This window comes from Canis lupus, chromosome 27 (assembly GCF_003254725.2).
Source record: "Canis lupus dingo isolate Sandy chromosome 27, ASM325472v2, whole genome shotgun sequence".
Classification (NCBI taxonomy): Eukaryota; Metazoa; Chordata; class Mammalia; order Carnivora; family Canidae; genus Canis; species Canis lupus.
This window is the reverse complement of record NC_064269.1, coordinates 22,924,270-22,946,874: the sequence shown is the minus strand read 5'-3', so window position 1 is coordinate 22,946,874 and position 22,605 is coordinate 22,924,270. Positions and strand designations below refer to the sequence as shown.

Genomic DNA, 22,605 nt, shown 5'->3' with positions numbered 1-22,605 from the left:
AAAAGAGTCTAGAAGTGAGAATCAGTTTTTTAAAAAAAAACGTTGACTTCATTTGCTCTGTCTAGAGAATAAAATAAAATTGACAATAGTGTTAATGAAAAGTTAACATTTATTGAGAACATTTTTATGTCAAATATTTACTGCCCTAAGTATTCATATATGCATTATCTCATTTAATCTGCATAATAATCCTAAAATAAAGTACTATTTATAGTCCATATTACCAATGAGAAAATCGGGGCACAGACAGGATAATTAACTTTTCCAAGGTCACACAGCTAATATCTGCCTCATAGAAATGCTGGAAAATGCAAAAACAGCAACAAACCTTAGTGGTGTGCATTAGCATCAAAAAAAAAAAAAAAAAAAAGACCAAATATGTGAAGGAAATTCAATTAAATTCTTATTTTATATTTTTAAAGATTTCAAAATTTCCTATTATAAATAAGTAAAAAGAAATTTAGACTAAAAATAAATGTTTAAATATATTCCAAACGGATTTCTGGTTTCTACTGTGACATGTAAGAAACTTAAAGTTATCATTCCAAACATCTTTAAGACAAGAAAAGGCTATGCAGTGGCTTTTCTTAGACCCGTCAGAAAACTGAGATCACAAGGTAATCATCATTTGAGAGACAATCCTGACAGACACAGTCAAGATCTGTTTACTTGGATCAAAAGATACTGGAGCCATAGACACATAGGAACATTGAAATGTTAATTTTGATGAATTGCTGCAAGCTGTCAGTGAACTAGTGCGAAAATGAGAAAGTCCTAACTTAAATAGCCCCCACCTTGCTTTGGTGGACTTTACCTCCAGGAACCCCATCAAGGTCTCATTATGAAGATCCATTGTCTCCTAGCTCTTGGAGTAGTGTAGCAAGATTAGTAGCCTTTGTGAAATAATACACTCAGAGCCTTCTCCATAAAAAAGTCTACTCTCCTAGGGATAAGATTTTACCAGAGATTTATCCTAGGTGGAGGAAGGGCATTCCTCCCAACCAGCCACTCTAGCCTTCTTGTGTCACCTGTTTCACCTAAGAGGGGGTAAACATAGTGAACAGGGCTTTAAGAAAACAGATAGGGAGTCCTGGCAGCCAAGGAAGGTACTAGGGAACAAGGAGGAAAATCTATATCACAAGAGAAATATTTGTGAAGGTCACAGCCCAGCCCCAAGACACAGGCCCACTAAAAGACTGAGATTTAATTAGATTAATAGAATGTTCCTCCTTCTGCTATACTTACCATCACCATAGCAGGGCTTCAGTACAACAGTGGATCAAGGCTGAAAGAATTGTAAGATACAGACTCTGAGAAGGAATATTTAGGGAAGCCCAAAGTCAGGAGAGGAGATAAAAGCAAGGACACTAGAGGAATTCAAAGCCTCCAGCACTTAAAGCTACAGCAAACACAAGCTCATCCCAACTCCTAGACATATTAATAGAAATCCTCACAGTAAAGCCTATTTATCCCAGTCTCTAATTTTTGAAACGACATGTCCAGCTTTCAACCATGACAATGGCATTACAAACCATGCCAAAGGCAACAGTCTGAAGAGAAAAAGTAATCATTATAATCAGACTCAGATATTAGAAATGTTGGAATTATCAGATAGTAATTAATATAACTATAATTAGTATCTTATGGGCTTTAATAGAAAAAAGGAGACAACACACAAGAACAGATGGGTAATGTAAGCAGAAAGGTGGAAAATATAAAAATCAAAAGCATATGTTAGAAATCAAATACACTGTAACAGAAATGAAGAATGTCTTTGATGGGGTCATAAGTAATTGTAATGGCTTAAGGAAAAATCAGTGAGTTTTACCATAGGTCAATAGGAACTTGTCAAACTAAAATGCAAAGAGAAAAAAAAAGAATTAAAAACAATAGAATGTCCAAGAACCACGAGATCATTCCCAAAAGTGTTATATATATATGCATAATTAAAACACGAGAAGGAGAAGAAAGAACAGGCAAAAGAAATATTTGAAGGAATATTGGCCAATAACGTTCCAAAATTATTTATAGACACTGTACTAGGTTGAATATGTCCACTCAAAATTCATTTCCATCCAGAACCCCAGAATGTGACCTTATTTGAAAGCAGAATCTTGGTGTGTGGAATTCCTCAAGAGGAGATTATACTGAATTTGGGTGGGCCTTAAATCCAATGGATGCTATCCTTGTAATAAGTTCATGTGAAGACACAGACACACTCAGAGAGAAAAAGGTCTTGTAAAGACAGAGGCAGGAACTGAAGTGGCATGCCAAGGAGTACCAAAGATTGCCAGAAATTACCAGAAACTAGGAAGAAGCAAGAAAATACTCTTCCCGATAGCCTTCAGAGGGAACATGGCCATGTTGACACCTTGATTTCAGATTTCTAGCTTCCAGAACTATAAGAGAATAAATTTCTGTTGTTATCACCAATCCAGTTCATGGTAATTTGTTATAGCAACTTCAAAAATTCAGTAGACATCAAAACATATATCCAGGAAGCACAGATAACACCAAGCAGAATAAATATTAAAACAAATCCATACCTAGTCAAGCCATATTCAAACTTCAGGAAACAAAAGTCAAAGAGAAAATCTTGAAAAAAGCCAGAGGTTAAAAAATAAGCCTTACCTACAGAAGCACAAGGATAAGAATTATAGTGGACTTCTCAACAGAAATCAAGCAAGCAAGAAGAAAATGAAGGGAAAATTTTAAAGCACTGAAAAAAAAAAAAAAAAGCTTACCATTCTAGAATTCTATATCTGATTTGAAATATGCAGCTTCCCTCTCCAGCCCAAGGAAAGACCAGAACATAGGGAAATAAAAGCATTTATCTTTGTTTTGGAAGTAATTACATTATGCAGCTATTCACCTATTTAGGTGCAATATTTATAGAAAGCTGATTGTAATAAAAACCAAATTTACACCGGCATGTGTGGTGTAGTTTCTAAAAGGCACTTCACATTTGAAGATTTTCTTAACTTGGAAAGTTTCTAGTTATCTGAATGTTTATTTAGTTTTGTATCCTTTTGTGTATGTTCATTGTTTCTCAGTATTAACACGAATAATTCTCTCGGGGTGTTGTTTGTGTTATACATGGGGTATCTATTTGCAGCAATAAAGCATCTCTTTAAAAAGGAGAAAAAAGCCAAATTTAACCTTCAACAGATTTATCCTTCAAAAGTGAAATAGACATAAATACTTTCTGAGACAAATAAAAACTAAGGAATTCATTGTCAGCCAACCTGACCTACAAGAAATTCTTCAAGCAGAGAGAAAGTGATACATGTCAGAAACTTGGATCTACACAAAGAAAGGAAGAGAAAGAAGGAATAAATGGAAGTAAAATAAGTTCTTTTACTTTTTACTGTTGATTTAAAAAATAATTGTATAAAGTTATAATAATAACAATGTATTGGGTGATACAGCAAATGGATAAAAGAAACAAGCAATGTCACAAGGGACAGAGGGAAGAATTAGAAATACTCTGTTCTAAGAGACTTGCACTACATGTGAAGTGATATTGTGTTGTGAAGGTTGATTTAGATTAAAGCATATATCTTTAGGCCTAAAGAAAACCATTAAAATTTTTTTAAAAACTGTAATTAAGAGAGAAGATAAAATTAAATCACATATGATGCTCAATTAAACCAGATAATTCAGGGGGAAAAATCTGGAGGAAAAGAAACACCAAATGCAGCAAAGAAAAAAGTTACAGATATAGATATTAATCGAAGCTCATTAATAATTTCTTAAATGGGAATGGTCTAAATATATCAATTAAAAGATATATATTGTCTTAGTGAATAAAAGAAAGATATAACTGCATGTTATCTACAAGAAAATCGATTTAAATATAAAGACTCAGATTAAGAGTAAAGGAATGGAGAAAGACATAACACACTAAAATTAATCAAAAGAACCGAAGGTGTACCTCGGTGGTTCACTTGGTTAGGCCTCCAACTCTTGATTTTGGCTCAGGTCATGATCAAGCCTCACACCAGGCTCTGCACTCAGTGAGGAGTCTGCCTCTTTCCTTCTCTCTCATTCTCACCCTCTGCCTCTCCCCCTTCTCATGCTCTAAGTAAATAAATCTGAAAAGAAAGGAAAAGAAGAGAAAAGAAAGGAAAAGAAAAAACTAGAGTTGCTACATTAATTTCAGACAAAGCCAACTCCAGAACAAGGAAGATTTTCAGGAATAAAGAGGGGCACTACATAATTATAAAGGGGTCAATTTTCCAAGAAAACAAAAATCCTAAGCCTGTAAACACAACAACAGAGTGTCAAAATACATGAGGCAAAAACTGATAGAATTGAAAGAGGAACTAGACAAATCCACTATTATAATTACAAACTTCACCTTCTCTCTGTCATTAATTAATTATTCTAGCAGAAAGAAAATCAACAAGGATATAGATGACCTGAATAGCATTATCAATCAAATTAATCTAACTGACATAAAATATTCCATCCAACAATCCAGCAGAATATACATTCTTCTCAAGCCCATGTACAGCATTCAGCAAGATAGACCATATTTTGACTATAAAACACACCTCAACAAATTTATATAAAATTTACATATAATATGTTCTCACACCACAGTTTGAAGTAGAAATCATAAGGAGGTAAGATAACTGAAAAATCCCCAAATACTTGGAAATATAAATGCTAAATGGGACACTTCTAGATAATCCACAGGTAAAATAAGAAGTTTCAAGAAAATTTTAAGAATATTTTGAACTAATTGAAACTAAAACAGAAATTTACAAAAATTGTTTATTGCAGCATTATTTACAGTAGCCAGGACACAGAAGCCACAGATGAATGAATAAAGAAGAATGATCTATATCTATATCTATATCTCATATATATATTGTGTGTATATATATATATATATATATATACACATATACAATAAAATACTATTCATGTAAAAGAATGCAGTCTTGCCTTTTACAACAACATGGATGGAAGTAGAGGATATTATGCTCAGTGAAAGACAAATACCATAAGATTTCACTTATATGTGAAATCTAAAAAACAACACAAATGAATGAACAAGCAAAAAAACAAAAAAGCAGAAACAGACCCATAAATACAAAGTGAGAGCTGCCAGAGGGGATGAGAGTGGGGAGATGAGCAAAATTGGTGAAGGGGATTGGGAGGTACAGGCTTCCAGTTATGAAATGAGTAAGTCATGGGGATGAAAGGTACAACATGGAATATAGTCAATGATACTGTAATGATATTGTATGGTGACAAATGGTTGCTACCCTTGTGGTGAGCAAAGCATAATATATAGAGTTGTTAAATCACTATGCTGTATACTTAAAATTACTGTAACATTATGTGTCAACTATACTTCAATTAAAAATACTTTAAAAACTTTTTTTATTTGCTAAAATTTGTGGGACATTGGAAAAGAAATACTTGGAGGGAAATTGATAGCATTTAATGCATATATTATAAAAGAAAAAATCTAAATATTAATTCTTTAGCTTACCTTAGGAATTTAGATTTTTTTTAATTTTTTTTTTTTTTTTTTTTTTTTATGATAGTCACAGAGAGAGAAAGAGAGAGAGGCAGAGACACAGGCAGAGGGAGAAGCAGGCTCCATGCACTGGGAGCCTGATGTGGGATTCGATCCCGGGTCTCCAGGATCACACCCTGGGCCAAAGGCAGGCGCCAAACCGCTGTGCCACCCAGGGATCCCCCCTTAGGAATTTAGAAAAAGAAGATAAAATTAAGTCTAAAGCAAGCAGTAAAAAAAGTCATAATAACGATTAGAGTAGAAATAAATGAAATTGAAAGCAGAAAACAATAGAGAAAAGCAGGAAAACCAAAGGCTGATCTTTAAAAATATCAATAATGTTGATAAATATCTCTCCTAGCTAACAAGAATAATGAGGAGGGGATACAAATTATCAGAATGAGAAAAGAAAGAGGGATTATCACTACCTATCTCCTGAACAATAAAAGGATAATAAAATACCACTAACAAATATATACCTATAAATCAAATAACTTAAATGAAATGGACCAATTCCATGAAAGACAACAAACTTCCAAAACACACACAAGAAAACATAGATAATCTGATCTACTAAAGAAATTGATCAATGATTGACTTTCCAAAAAAGAAAGCACAAGGCCCAGATGGTTTAATTAGTGACTTCTACCAAACATTGAAGGAAGAAATAAGACCAATTCTCTACAATCTTCAGAAAAGAGAAGCAGAGTAAACACTTCCCAACTCATTCTATGAAACCAGCATTACCCTAATTCTGAAACCAGATAAAGATATTACAAGTAACCAGACCAATATCTTTCATGAACATAGACCAAAAAATCCTACATAAAATATCAAGAAATTAAATCTAACGATGTACAAAAAGAATTATATCCTTTCAAAAGTGCAAGAATTTCACATTTAATTTAGTATTTTATTCCGTAGGTTGATCAAAGTTGAAATGTAAGAAATGAATCATATATGGAGCCTGGGTGACTCAGTTGGTTAAGCATCTGCCTTCAGTTCAGGTCATTATCAGGGTCCTAGAATTAGGCTCCCTGCTCAAGGGGAAGTCTGCTTCTCTCTCTCCTTCTGCTGCTCCCTCTGCTTGTGCTGGCTCTCTGTCTCTGTCTCTTGCTCTCAAATAAATAAGTAAGTAAATAAATAAATAAAATATTTACAGTAACAACTAAAAAGTTTAACTAATTATATATTTATCTAAAGGACCCAATATTATATGGTTCTGGTCTTAAATTCATGTATGCAGTCATTAATTCTAACAGTAGCACCAGTACTAGAGTACTTAGGACCTGCTCTGAGTTAGGCACATGTAGTTCTTTTATATATTCCTAGACTACAAATACCTCCTCAAAAACTCATTTATGCTTATTTTGGTTGGGTATGTGAGTAAGAATTAAAACATGATGTGTTAAAGATCAAAGACAATATGTTTATGATTATCAGAGATTCTAACAAATGTTTGGATATGGGTTGAGTAGAATTCTCTACAGTGTTACCTTAGTCAGTATTTACTTTAATTAGTTCAATGAGGATAAAGCAGGGGAGACATATAATGTAACTCAGGGAACTATCTGAGCTTAGATTTGAAGAAGATAAGCATATATTACAAAGGAAGTGAGATAAGGCCTTTTGGCGGGAACCGCCATCTTCCAGTAATTCGCCAAAATGACCAACACAAAGGGAAAGAGGAGAGGTACCTGCTATATGTTCTCTAAGCCTTTTAGAAAACATGGAGTTGTTCCTTTGGCCACATACATGCGAATCTATAAGAAAGGTGATATTGTGGACATCAAGGGAATGGGCAGTGTTCAAAAAGGAATGCCCCACAAATGTTACCATGGCAAAACTGGAAGAGTCTACAATGTTACTCAGCATGCTGTTGGCATTGTTGTAAACGAACAAGTTAAGGGCAAGATTCTTGCCAAGAGAATTAATGTTCGCATTGAGCATATTAAACACTCAAAGAGCCGAGATAGCTTCCTGAAGCTTGTGAAGGAAAATGATCAGAAAAAGAAGGAAGCCAAAGAGAAAGGTACTTGGGTCCAACTGAAGCCAGCCTGCCCCACCCAGAGAAGCACACTTTGTGAGAACCAATGGAAAGGAGCCTGAACTGCTGGAACCCATTCCCTATGAATTCATGGCATGATAACTGTAATGAAAATAAAAGATCTCAGGATTGTAAAAAAAAAAAAAAAAAAAAAAAAAAAGTAAGTGAGATAAGAAAGAGTTACAGGAGGTGAGATGGGTTGGGGGGATGGGTGAAATAGATGATGGGGATTAAGAAGTGCACTTGCTGTGAGGACTAAGTATTACATGAAAGTGTTGGATCACTATATTGTACACCTGAAATTAATATTACATTATATGTTAACTCTCTGGAATTTAAAAAAAAAAACTTAAAAAAAAAGAATAATATGAAAGAATGACATGAATTTTTAAAAATAATGTCAGAAAAATGGAAAGCCCAGAATAAGCTGAGATTATTGGGAAAGGAAAAAAAAAAACTCATGAAGTAACCAAATAATATTTTTAGCTACTGAACAGAAAAAGTAAAAGAAAGAATAAAGTCTCTTGCAAGATAATATAATTCTGACAGATGAGAGTATGGAAGGAGAATGACATCATTTCTACATTGTTCCCATCTTTCTATTAGAAAGAATAATCTTCAAAAACTAGGATAAACATAGACAAGACAGCTGAAGCCCAAAATATGCAAAAATAACAGAAGACGACCTATTGCATTAAAATAATCCAGCTCTTCCGGTCCAGACAAATCAGTTTAGGTTACTATAAGAACTAATGATTGGCCTGCTAAACTACTACTAGTAATTTTCAGAAACAATGAGGGCTGATATGTACATACATATAAGGATCTCTAATACAAGTTATCAAGTGAAACAAGAGTGAATATTTATTGCATGATCAAACATATGTAAAAAAGTAATAATATATATGTACATATATATTCATATTTGTTTCAAAAACTAGAAAGATGTACATCAAATATTCACTACTGTGTTGTTTTTTGTCAAAAAACAATGAAAATATTTTCATTTTTCATTTGAAAAATGAAAGCAAAACCAGTGAATAATGAGATATCCATATTATAGCATGAAATATGAGGTAAAAATGGAAGTGGGAAGAAATGTTCAATTAGACAAATGGTAAGGTAACTTTGCTTCTAAGATTACACAAACACTCACACACATGTACCTAATTGGTGGGACCCTTTATAGAGTGAAAATATGTGCTCTATGCTCAAAAATTACTAAGAATTTTAATACTCCAACAGTTGATCATTGAACCAAGTACATAACTCTTCTAAGCATGGAGCCCTGTACAGGTTGCATATTCATGAAGCTAGTCATGAAGCTAGTCCTGTATACAAACACAACACACACACACACACACCATCTACATCTACATACACATATATATACATATACATATATTTTTTCTTGAATGCAAGGATTATATCTTTAGAGAAGATGATGCATGCTACAAACATGTGGTTCCATTCTTGAATGCTAGGATGCTCTGTGATTAAATCTCTCTATACTCCTTCCTTGTCCACTAGCCTGACTGCATCATCTCTCTGTCTTCTTATGAGAAAAACATCTCCCTACTGCCTGTTTCTCACCTTTCGAAAGTTCTAGCTCCTCCATGTAGTCCTCTTTATGTTTTAATAGGCCACATCAGAAGCAATGATTAAAAAACACTCCATGTTAATTAATGGGGTGCAAATTATATGTGAGGAACTTGTTATAAGGTTGATATGAAGACCTATAAATTTGCTATTTCTCTCCTGCATTTTCCCAAGGTAACATTAATACTCATAAGAAATAAAAACTTTTTAGCTACTTAATAGAATATAACTATAGAATCATGTTAGTCATCAGAGTATGAATGAGTCCTTGGGCTTCTTCATTAACTTCTGTATTGTGCTAAGCGGGATAGATACATGACAGGTAGATGATAGATAGGTCATGGATAGATGGATAGATGGATAGATTGGTAGATTAGATAGATATAGATAGATAGATAGATAGATAGATAGATAGATAGATAGATAACCAAGCATAGTAGCAGTAGAGAATATTGAAAGAGGACACAAAGTGAAAATTGCCCAAGTCAAACAAATTTTGTTACAAATGATTCCCAGCTGTGAGAACTGGGATGGACCTAAATCTTAAAATAAAGCAAAACATCATTTATTAAATAATTATTCTGTACTCATCACTAATTATTCTGTACTGTATATGTATTTCTTATTTAATCTTCCCAGTAATCCTGAGTTGATTTATTTTATTTTTATTTCACAGATGAGGAGTAGGGAACAAAGAGATTATGTATTTTTTCAGTATCAAAGAGACTCTAAATGTTAGATCTGATTTGTTTTTCAGAGAATATAACTATACTGGCTATATTATACTGTCTTCCAGGCCTTAAATATTATTTGATACATTTATGTTTCTGATGTTGAATTATTTAGCATCCAACCCAGTGGTTTTCCAGCCTATCCTTTAATTCCCCAAATGGGGAACTTCTCTAAAATGACCTACTTTAATTTCAGACAGTCAATATTTCTTTATATTGAGCCAATATCTCTTCTTTATAACATCCGCTTATTAGCTCTAGCATTGCCATTCATGAGAACATATCTGATTTCTTTTTGGCATCATACCCTTTTAGATATCTAATGAAAAATTTGAAGCTAACCATCTTTGCCCAAGAATCTTCTCTTCTCTAGGCTAATATTCCCAGTTCCTTTAGATGAAACTCACAGAAAACTGTTTTGAGTTTTCTCATCCAAGGACTATTTCTCTTTGAATATAGTCTAATTTGTCTGTATTTCCCAGATTCTCAGAGCTGAATGCAACACACCAGGATTGTTTCAATCAGCTCCCAGAGTAGGACAATCGCTTCCCTCATTCAAACCATGATAGGTCTATTACCACACTCAATAGTACATTAGCTTTCTCAGCAGCTACATCATACTGCCAGCTTTTATTGAAATCAAATCCTCAAATCTTTGTCATACAAGTTCCAATAAGCCAGCCTATAGGGTGTGTGTGTGAGAAAGAGAGACTCAGACAGAAACAGAAAAAGAGACTCAAGTCTTCTTAAGTTTCAAATTTGCCCATATTAAGTTTTTTGTTTTTAGATTTGCCCCTTCTTTGCATATGCTGGAGTTTTTGCTTTTCCGGATCTTAACACCATCATACATGGGATTTTCTTAAGTTTGAAAATTATGCTCAAAAGCAGATTTGACAAACATTCCTTTATATCTTCATCTAAGTCTCTGACAAGAGAAAAAGATGAACTGGACAAGATAGAGCCCTTTGGCTTGCCTCTACAGACCATACCCTAGATTAACATAGTTACTTCAGTCCTATTTTTTGGACAAAAAAATGAATGATGTATAAAATTACAAAGGTAAGTAGCCCATAATTTTTCATCCTATCTAGGTTTGATTAATGCCATGCATGAAAGATAAGCAGGAAATAGAAAAAGAAATTGTAGTTTCTTACAGGGAAGTGCTCTATGTCAACACAGCTGATTTATGTGGGAGACAGGTTTTCAAGGCAGGACAGTAGAGCAGCCCTCCTGCAGTTCCCTAGAAAAGCAGGTTTTCCTTCTTTGAAGTTGAACTGAAAATAAACTTGGGCTATCAGGGCACATTTTCTTTGTTCTTTCTTAGTCTTGGAAACAAAACAATAGAACTTTGCAGTGACCCCCCTCATCACTCCCACACATGTATAAAATACATGTTAATAATCACAGTTAAAATTTATTTTTAGTGTATTCTAATTTTTCAAAATTTCATCCCATTTATCAGTGTGGTAGGACTAAAAAGCCACTGAACTAGGCAGAGAACTAGTTGGGGAAGCAAGTTCTTGGTTTTTAAACTGCCCATCAAGTAGTTACCTAGGTTTCTGGGTTAATGTCACAGGATTTTGAAGTAGATGAATTAAAAGTGTTATTTACCCATGTCTGTTTCAAGGTTGATTAATGCCTCAACACTTCCTGTTGGAAAGGAAGACAAGTCTCCAAGTCTACAAAAAGCCAGTGAGGTGACACTCAGTATTCTACATTTTTGCCAAGAAATTTGGGAAGACAAAAGCTGTCTGGAAAAATTCAGCAAAAGCTATCATACAAATTGTCATCAATTTGAAAATTTTTCCTCACAGCCTACAATTTCACGGTACATAATATTTTTATTTTATTAAGAGATCTACCCTCTCAACAAATATTTAAGCGCTCATTACAGTATAACTGACTTAAGTACCATGTTGTTCGGCAGATCTCTACAACTTACTCATTTTGCTTAACTGAAATCTTATGCCTGTTAATTAGTAACTCCTTTTTCTCCCTCCCTCAGCCTCTGGCAGTGGCTAATAGAATCCATTCTTTGATTCTATTAATTTGACTATTTTATATACATCATATAAGTAAAATCATGCAATGTCTGTCTTTCTATGACAGGCTTGTTTCACTTAACATAATGTCTTTAAGTTTCATCCATATTGTTGCACATTGCAAAAAATCCTTCTCAGTAAGGGTGGAAAATAATCCATTGTACGTAATATTAAATCATTTTTAAGAGACTTTTATTCTTAGCCCATATTCTTTCCACAAAACTTATCTTTGCCACACCATCACACTAACCAATAATTAGGCTGCTTTCCAATCCTGTGTGTGTGTTTTTGTGTGTTTCCTGTGTGCCCTTTCTCTGGGCTGTGTAGCCTGTCTACTTCTCTCACTCCACTGGACTCAACACTCTGGAACTGTTGGTCAGCTTCTCGACCTTGGCTAGCCTGAGAGGGGCAATATGAAACCTCTTTCTCTGTGCTCCCAGGATGACTGGTCACAGCAGCACCACCAGTGGCAGCACCAGATTCCTCACGTGGGGAGTGGGAGAAGGAAAGCTTCTATTATTCTGCATATCTTCTCAATCCTCATTCTGTTTCTGCATCTCCTGCTTTTCTTCTATTCCACTTCAATCAACTTTTCATTCTCACCCTTTTATCTCTTTTCATTCTTTTATTCCTTTAACGTGCATTTAAAAAAAATAAACTTACCTCTCTTGTCTCCTTCTGTTTTTAACTTCTTTATTTCCCATTTCTTCTTCCCATCTGTATCTTCAGACAACTTTCTCCTTCAATGTGTATCATGCCCTCTCTTCTATATTATCTCTGAGCTCTCATGTTCACCCATTCTGATTCAGTCACTGGATTTTGTCCCTTCCTCCATTTTAAGTCACTAGTCTTTGGTTCAAAAATGTCTTTTTTCTTTCATTCTTCTTATTTTATGCAGTTCACTTGTTCAGGGAAGAACTAGCCTCCAAACAACAAAATGAGTGAGTTTATTCTCCGATGAAAGATCAGAAATTGATGGTCAGAACCCTGAAAATGTTGACAAAGCTATAAAAAATACACCACCACCTAGGGCTGCCAGATTTGCGGGTGGGGAAAGTATGTATATATACAGCTCAATTCAATTTTCAGTTTTAAATAAACAATAAATGATCTTAGTATAAATGAGCTCCATCAATGTCATACTAAAGTCTTGTGTGTATCTGAAAGTCAGATTTATCTAGGTTTCCTATATTTTCCCCAGCAAGTCTACCACTACTACATTTAGTCATATTTTCATCTAATAAATTCTAGATCCAAACTGTGTGTCTAAATAGCATACTAGACAATGTGGAAGCTATCACATGTGTACAAGATCAATCCATGCCACAAGGAATTCACAAAGAATGTAAAGGGTTAAGAAGTTAAAAAATAAAATAAATAATTAGAAAACAATGCAAAATAGCACATAATTAAATGTTTAACTGTTTTCAATTATAAGTCTAGCACAAGTTCAGGTATTGATCTAAATGGAACAGCTCAGGAACTATTCCTGGAGGGGAGGATATGATATGGATTTAAGGGATGAAATACACTTTCCAAGCAAACTAGAGAAACAAAGCATGCTTAGTCTTCCCCATGTTTTCCTGCCTCTGCCTTCCTTCCAATACATTTCTTTTCTCCAAAAATAAGCTTACCTAGACTTCAAGGTGCATTTAGTGCCATGTACCTCTTGGAGGTCTTTCCTTCTTTAAACCTTCCATAGCACTTTCTACCTCCAAACGTCATCTATTGTGTGCTACATTGTGTTCTGGCTAATTTTGGACATATGGCTTAGAGATTATCTGCTTTTTGAAAGCAAATGTTGTGTCTGCGCAGAACAACTTCTCCACAAACTTTGATGAAATTAATAAATGAAGGCATGTTGGGACTTTATTTGACTCTTCAATGATTCCGTATACCATCTTCACCACCTATGTCTGGATGTCCTACAGGCAAAGTTGGATACTTTTTCTTCTGGCACCCATAGTTCTCAACATTTGTAATATATGCAGAATGTGCTCCTACATTGCAGTTATTTGGACACATGTTAATTCCTTCTACTGGCCTCTGAGCTATGCCCCTTTGTTCTTTGTAACCCCAGTGCCTTTTAATTAAGTGTTAAAAAATGAGGTGGAAAAGACTCTTGAGGAGAAAAAAAAATCAATCTTTTTCTGTTTTACAGTAAGTTTGTTCTTATATTGATTAAAGTAAGTCATGTACTGTAAATTAATAAAAGCTATCTATACTATATATAGAAAACCCTATTTATAGTAAAATAAATTATAGGTGGCACATAGTACATCATGAAACAGGCCAAATTCTTTTTTAGATGCATATAATTTAACTTCCCAGTTATTATAAAATCTCCTTTTGAGATGTGACCTCGCTATAATTTGTTTTAATGTATACAGTAGATAAATAGATTGCTCACTTTAAAAATAACTGTATTTTTATGGTAATATGTTTACAAGAACACAGTCATTATTTATAGGGGTTTCGGTCTATTTGGAATTATTGTTTGTAAATATTTGTTCTTGTCTATAGCAAAAATTTTTCCATGATGCTCTAAGTCCTTTCTACAAGCTTTTGTTAGCTGCATTTGGAAGATCTCCAGGCAGCACAAATTACAAAGAAACAATACAGGACTTCAAAAGCATGTTTATTTGCACTATAATGTGGAATTCACTATTACACATAGGTATTTTGAGGCCTTTACTCTCATTCAAACAATAGAAGATTCTCCTATAAAAAGTCATAAGAATTCACTATGATTTTCTCCTTTTGGCTCTAAAGGCTTTTTAGTACTATACTTCTGGGGGCCAAAAAGAAAGGAGATAAAACCTAGTCAGGTATGATTAACTCCTTGTGCAGTGCAGTGATGCTCAACCAGGCCTGCAGATTAGAATATGGAGATTTTTTAAAAGTCCTCATGCTTAGAGATCCTACCCGAGACCTGCTGAATCAGCATTTCCGCAGGGGGGCTCTGGGATTTTCAGAAGTTGTATGGTGAGTCTGGTATTCAGCTACCATTTGAAGCCACTACAGCAGCTATTATTCAAGGGGAATAATCTCCAGGAACTAGAAATATATTTCATTTTAGAAAATGATTAGAATTACGAAAAATATGGTTGATGCAATATATTTGCTTTTCACAAATTATATCTCTTCTTTTCAACTGAACTAATTATTCTGCATTTTGATTAGGCTTTTTCTTATTCATAGAAATAACTAAACAACTGACCTAATAGCACAGTTAATTATAATTATGACATCTCATCAGTTTGGCAACTGGTTATTTCTAACCAATTATTTTGATTATCTTTTTACAACCAAATATGATTGGCTATTCTGCAATTCAAACTATTTTTCAAGAGGTTTAAAGAAAAAAAAATTTTTTTTGTCTTATTGACTTGGAATTTATTAAAAGAAAAACATTATCGTGATAAACATTGACAATTATATACTTATATGTAAAAAAAAACCCAGTATATATTATTGATCTTCAAGTATCCCAAACCCTGTATCACAATTCAGTCATGTTACACCATGTCTAATTCATGTGTTTATATTTAGTATAAACTTCTATAAATCTATTTGATTCCCTATTATTTCTTTTTATTTTATTTTATTTTTTAAATTCCCCATTATTTCTTAAATACATCCTTAAAGATAGATGATTTGCCTCCTTGCTAAACCAGATAACAATCCAGTGATCAACTCTAATAAATTGAAATTAATCACATGAAAAATACACAGTAAATGACTTTTTGGAATGGTCATAGAAAGCGTTACTTTATGTGAATTTTCCTCTCTCAATTAAAGAAATTTGCCCATCTTTACAAACACAAGATTTTGCAAAATGATAGGATGGACAAGAACAATAACTATTTCTGATCCTTGTGTCACAAATGTTTTTGAACCAACTTTCATTGATATTTTTGGCATCCATTACATTATCTTATTTAATTAACCTGGTTTCAAAAGAAATAAGGTCACTGTGCATTTAAATATTGTTGGGATAATTCCATGTTCTTTTATGATGGAAGAACATTACCCCCTCTAGTGGATGAAGGCAAAACACATGGCCTTGATGGGTGGAAAAGAGCCTGGGTTTTCTTAAATTGTCATCATGTTGATGGATTAATTTCCCTACATCATAACTTCATTTCAAGCATATTGTCTTGGAAAAGGTGCTATGTCACACATATTTCTTATATTAAGATGTATAACGGTATTTGGAATCTAATACAGTGCAATAAAGGAAATGTAGTTCATGCCAGGCATCCTGTTTCATATTGAGAATAGGTTTAGAGGCTGCCATCTTAAAATGTTTACTTCTAATGAACAAATCACCAAAAAAAAAAAAAAAAAACCAACACATGTTTTTTCTAATCAGACAAAAGAAAAAATAGAATAAATCAAACTCACTTTTTTTTTTTTAACCTAGAAGTTTCAATCACAGGTATACTAAAGTACATTTTTTTCTATTCGGTTGAATGAGCCAGCCTTTTGACTCTAGCATGTTCATATAGAAAGTTGTTTGGAACTTATTATTTATTTTTTTTCTTTTAAAAAATACTTATTGGGATCCCTGGGTGGCGCAGCGGTTTGGCGCCTGCCTTTGGCCCAGGGCACGATCCTGGAGACCCGGGATCGAATCCCACATCAGGCTCCCGGTGCATGGAGCCTGCTTCTCCCTCTGCCTGTGTCTCTGCCTCTCTCTCTCTCTCTCTGTGACTATCATAAATAAATTTAAAAAATTTAAAAAAAATAAAAAATACTTATTTACTTACTTATTTACTTATTTTTTAAAGATTTTATTTATTTATTCATGAGAGACACAGAGACAGAGAGGCAGAGACACAGGCAGAGAGAGAAGCAGGCTCCATGCAGGAAGCCTGATGTGGGACTAGATTCCGGGACTCCAGGATCACGCCCTGAGCCAAGGACAGATGCTCAACTGCTGAGCCACCCAGGTGTCCCTAAAAATATTTATTTTTAAGTAACCTCTACACCAAACACGGGGCTCGAACTTATGACCCTGAAATCAAGAGCTGCATCCTTCACCAACTGAAAAGTCAACATGTCTCATTTAAAATTTTCTACTAAAAAGCACATTTGTCTTTAAAGTTGAGCAGCATAATATATAATATATGTACTATATACACACATAAATTTGGGTTCTGGTTATTTTCTGAAATTCATCTATTAGCAAATGGTCCATTAAACTACTCAGATATGGAGACTTAAAGCCATTCAATCTGTTTTGATAGTTGACTTTAACACCAGGCAAATAGAATAAACAAACCCCTGCTCAAGTATAAACTAGTTTTGCTTTCTCTACTTAAATCATCAAAGTCAAGTTTCAAAGCCCCTGTCTGTGAATTTATTGTTCATTGTATTTATCACTAGTAAAGTGAAGTTATCCTCAGTTGCCTCATCCCTAATAGATCTTTCAAAAATATGCAGCAAATGGCTTTGAATTACTCTTAATATTTTCTCCTTTACTAGGTCAGCTTTGATTGCTTCTTTAAATATATTTTGAAATATTTGCAAAAGGGGCAAATTTTATTTCTACTTACATATATCGACTCTGAGGCAGCCCACATAAGTGAGACTTATCTCTTTCCTTTGGTTACCCCTCCATAGCCTCTTTTTTTGTCAGGTATGTGGCTGCCAAACAGGCAAAAACAGGGAAAAGAAGATTGTAAGCTCCTCTGGTGGAGAGGTAAAATATTCCATCAACTATCACCATAAGCTATATATCAAAATAAATCTGAAAATATTTACAAACCAATTACTAGTTCTAGAAACTATCATGAAAGATTATAAAGAAATCCATAAACTTTTACTTTTTTTACTCTAACTTAAAATATAGTTGGAGAAAATATTAAGATTGCATAACATAGAAGATTTAATAGCAGGTTACAAGTGGATTTTTTTTAAATCCCTCATTTTTATAGTTTTTTCTCAGCTTGCAAAGTATTTACATACAATTTACTGGCTCAGTTTCCTTATCTGCAAAATAAAAAGACCTATTTATATCATATAATTGTTAGAAAATTTTAATAAGATAACCTGTTACCTTAGGGTGCCTGTGTGGCTCCATTGACTGAGCATCTGACTCTTGCTTTAGGATCCTGGGGTCCTAGGATCAAACCCTGAGCCTTGCAAGGGGCTCCCTGCTCAGTGGGGAGCCTCTTTCTTCCTCTTTCCCTCCCCCTGCTTATGCTCTCTATTGTGTGCTCTCTCTCTCTCTCTCTCATAAATAAATAAAATCTTTTTAAAAAGTAGTTCCCTTGATCCTCATGAAAACTCTACAAGATTGGGAGTTTGTATATCATACAACTTCATTTTATAGTTGAAAATCAGACTCACACAAGTTCTAAGAATGGTCAGAAGCAGCACAAAGCTCAAATCTGCAGTTCTCTCTCTGTTTCTGTGTGTAGATAAAGCAATTATGAGTAAATATATGGAAGTGGAAAAACGAATAGGGGTTAAGGAGTGGTGAGTAAATCTGTGACTGAAATAGAAGCCTTAAAATGTGTGTTTACACCTAGGATGGTTGAGGACAAATATAATATGAAGCTAAGGAGTTTAGATTTTTATCTATCTGAAGTTTAGCTTAGTTAAAGGTTTGTCATAGCATGAATTGTAATTGAGGTACAATGAGGGCCCGAAGCTAAATTTTAGAAGTCTTTACAATGCACCAAAGGCAGGAAAGATAAGATCAAAATAATTAATGACAGTTTTTAGGATGGATACAAGGGAAGGAAATGCTGAAGACAGAGAGATCAGTTAAAGTGTTGATACATTAGCTCAGATTGAGGTGGAACATAGGGAAAAAGGAAGGGCTTGTAAAAGAATGAAAAGAATATGGCCAAAATTACAGTATGGGAGTTGAGAAAGAAGATTGGAATGTATAGTCAAAGGTGATTTTGTGGTTTCTTATGTCTGTTACCATTTATAAAAATAGGGGAGTTGGCTTGATCAGGAAGATGAGGTTTTCAATTTTAGATCTGCTAAACACATGCATCTTAACATGTTGAGCAGTTTCTTTGGGAGAGTAATTGGATCCTGCCACTAAAGCATTCACCATGTAACATTTTTTAAATGCTAAGGTAAACTTATTCTCAACCAATGAAATCATGGACTCTAGGGAATCCTGTATTTCTGAAGTCAACTTCCCTTTTTCAAGGCAACTTTTGCACACTTCATCAGTTGTGGTTGAGGCTGGACACCTGTGGGCACCACCAGTGCCAGCTTTAGGCAAAACTGTGAGGTAGCAGAGTCGGATTTGGCGAATCTCTTTTCCCTTTCCTGTGCCTCTTTCCTGCCTCTGGTCCCATCACCAGCTCGGTGTTCCACTGCCAAGTAGGGGTGAGCAACTCAAGGGCTACTCAGGATTTCCAACACCTAGAAGAGTGCTGGGCAGGCAGAAGTCACTCCAAAATTTCAGTTGTAGGAATCAATGAGATCAGTGAAAGAATGAAAAATACTGATGAATAAAGTATCTGACAAATTCATTCATTCTAAGATTTGGGGTATTTAATTTGGGTATCCCTCCCCAGATTATCTCCACTGAAAAATAGCCACATGAAAAAGAATTATGTACTCCCATGGAAGGAATTATTACTGACACATGTCAGACAACCGTGTAGATTGAATTTTGAGAGCAAGGGCCTCCACTTACAACTTTAAATCATATTATAAAGACAATCATCCACACATAAAATTGGCTCCTTTTGACAGTAGTCTTCATTTTGGTTGTCACCCACTATTTAACTGCTCTTGGAGAAAAGAAATTATAAGAAAAGAAAATTCTGTATAGTGGGTAGTATTAATTCAGCATCACTCTCTGGGCCTAAAGTATAGCTTTACTCTCTATAAGCTCTTCTTATCATAGGCCACCTGAACATCAGGTTGAATGTGGATGTTAGTTTTGTCTTGTTTCCACACAGCAGGACAGGAGGCTCCCCTTGTTTGAGTTCCAAGTTGCATAGCCAGGAACCATCAATATGATGATTTAATCTGGACTTCAGTTGCATCAGTTAGTCATTGAGGACAGAGCCTTGACTAAAACTGGAACCAAATTTCAAATACTGCTAGTGGCACTGTACATAGAAATAAATTATAATGTTCATGGTCACTGATTTTTACTACTTTCATTTAAACATTATAGTAATGTTTCTTATAATCAGTGGTGGATATTTGTATAATAAATATTTGGAAATGGATAGCCAGGGATTCAATGTCTCTGGATCCCTCTACTTTTGAATTTGTATCTAGAAGTTGTGGGAGGATGACTGACTTTCCAGCTCTTTTCAACAATGATTTTTCTTTGAGTTTTTGATACTTCTGTTTGTGGCTATGCATCTGGCCAACAACAGGAAACACTGTCAAGAGAAAGGAAAGAGCTTTATCTAAGTGTTCTGATTCACTGTAGAATTTGAGTGAAATTTTCCCATTAATTATGTCAGATTTTAATGGCATTCCCTGGCGGACTGTCTAGTTGTTACTACTTATATTATTGATTAAAATAAATTCATGTATGTACAAAGATCTATGTATGTAATATTAGTAGCCAAACATGGGTAAGTTTAGATTTTCTATTAAAAAAGATGAGTAAGAAAGTATGAATGGCAAACTAGCATGCAGGTTTTATAACTCACAAAGCTGTAAAAGCACTACAATTATTTATATTTATTTGAATTTTAGGTATGTTTAATAGAAGTTAATATTATAGTTTTTGTGTCTTCTAGTATAACATGATATTAATTAGTGAAATCATAACTAAAAATATCAGAATACAATTTCTCAATATGTTTTAGATACCTTTTAAAAATATATACTGTTTTACTTAATTTATGCAGTGTTTAGATCTGAAGTTTTATTACAATTCATCCTATGACAAACTTGCAGAAGTAATTGAAGTTCATGTAACTTAGTATACATGGTTTGATGAATTTCAGAAAATATCTAAATAAAATAAATTAATAGAACTTGAAGTTCATTTAAGTTAGTGATCTTGTTTGTTTTTTTTAAAGATTTTATTTATTTATTCATGAGAGACATACAGAGAGAGAGGCAGAGACACAGGCAGAGGGAGAAGCAGGCTCCATGCAGGGAGCCCACATGGGACTCAATCCCGGGTCTCCAGGCTCACACCCTGAGCTGAAGGCAGCGCTAAACCGCTGAGCCACCTGGGCTGCCCAGTGATCTTGTTTTATAAGGATATTAAGGTCTAGAGTTTCTGTACCCCAACAGATCCATGTTTTAGAGTCTCCAAAAGCACTATATGGACTTACCTATTTAAAGTAGTTCTAAATTTTTATTCAAGTGCTAATTTTAAAAAATATTTTGTTTATTTATTTATTTAAGAGAGAGAGAGCAAGAGCAAAGGAGAGAAAACAGACTCTGTGTTGAGTGCAAAGCCAGACATGGGACTTGATCCTATGACCCAGAGATTAAGACCTGAACCCAAATCAAGAGGCAGATGTTTAACAGATTGAGCCACCCAAGCGCCCCTCAAGTGTTATTTTTTTTTAAACATAGCAAGTCATGTGGCTTTTTATGGAATCAAATATTCAGTAAAACATATTTAATCTCCTTTAACATGGGGGCTCATCTAATAAAAAGTTCAATGTTTAAGTGCTGTTTGTAATGATATCTATGAGAGGTTCTTAGTGTCAACATCCCAATGCTAGATCTCATTGTGTTACAGAAACAGTAGAAGGCCTTTAAAAAAAAAATATATATATATATATATACTGATCAGGCTACTTATAACATTAAAAATAAGGTACATAAGTAAGAAAATAGAATAACGAGAAAATTCAGTTACCTGCATTACAAATTTATATTTTAAAAAAGAGCCTGATTTACTGATAAGTACAACAAATAAAAATGCTTTTCAGTTTTTATAGCTAGTTAAGTGTGAGAAACATAGTAGAAATATGTAGATAGGTAGATAGAGAGAAAAAGTAAAAAAGTAAAAATAGTGGGAGGAAATAAAAATAAAAGGAAAATTAGGGAATTCAGTGACCTGGGGAAGGACCTACAGCAGTGATTTAAAAAAAAAAAATTGACCAACCTACATTAACAAACATTCAGGGAATAACTTTGTCATTGTCTTGTTTTAGGACATTGCTACACAGACTTAAAAACCATACTGTAGGGCAGACCGGGCGGCTTAGCGGTTTAGTGCTGCCTTTGGCCCAGGGCATAATCCTGAAGACCCGGGATCGAGTCCCACGTCAGGCTCCCTGCATGGAGCCTGCTTCTCTGTCTTCCTGTGTCTCTGCCTCTCTCTCTCTCTCTCTCTCTCTCTCTATCTCTTACGAGTAAATACATAAAATCTTAAAAAAAAAAATACTGTAATTTTATAACTCTGGGCATGAACAGGTAGATTGCACCTAAGCATTTTTCCACCCAGATGAACTAGCTCTGAAAGAACTGGAAGCTGAAAGTAGCTAACAGAACTGAACTCTCCAATTCCTCTTACAATAAATGACAGATAAATAAATAAATAAATAAATAAATAAATAAATAAATAAAATAAAATAAAATAAAATAAAATAAAATAAAATAAAACGATGGTCTAACCCTTGACCTGGAAGTTGGAAATTAAGCTCCTACAAACCTGAAAATGTTCATCTCTCTCAGCCTAAGGTG

The 22,605-nt window shown here is 34.3% G+C and overlaps 1 protein-coding gene across 1 annotated transcript; it reads left to right on the top strand.

Annotated features, from left to right (window-relative positions):
• Window positions 1–7,170: 7,170 nt before the first annotated feature.
• LOC112665667 (60S ribosomal protein L21-like) lies at window positions 7,171–7,739 on the top strand. Its single transcript, XM_035707443.2, has one exon. It carries the CDS (start codon window positions 7,199–7,201, stop codon window positions 7,640–7,642), a length of 444 nt encoding a protein of 147 aa, XP_035563336.1. The 5' UTR covers window positions 7,171–7,198; the 3' UTR covers window positions 7,643–7,739.
• The last annotated feature ends 14,866 nt before the right edge of the window (window positions 7,740–22,605 follow it).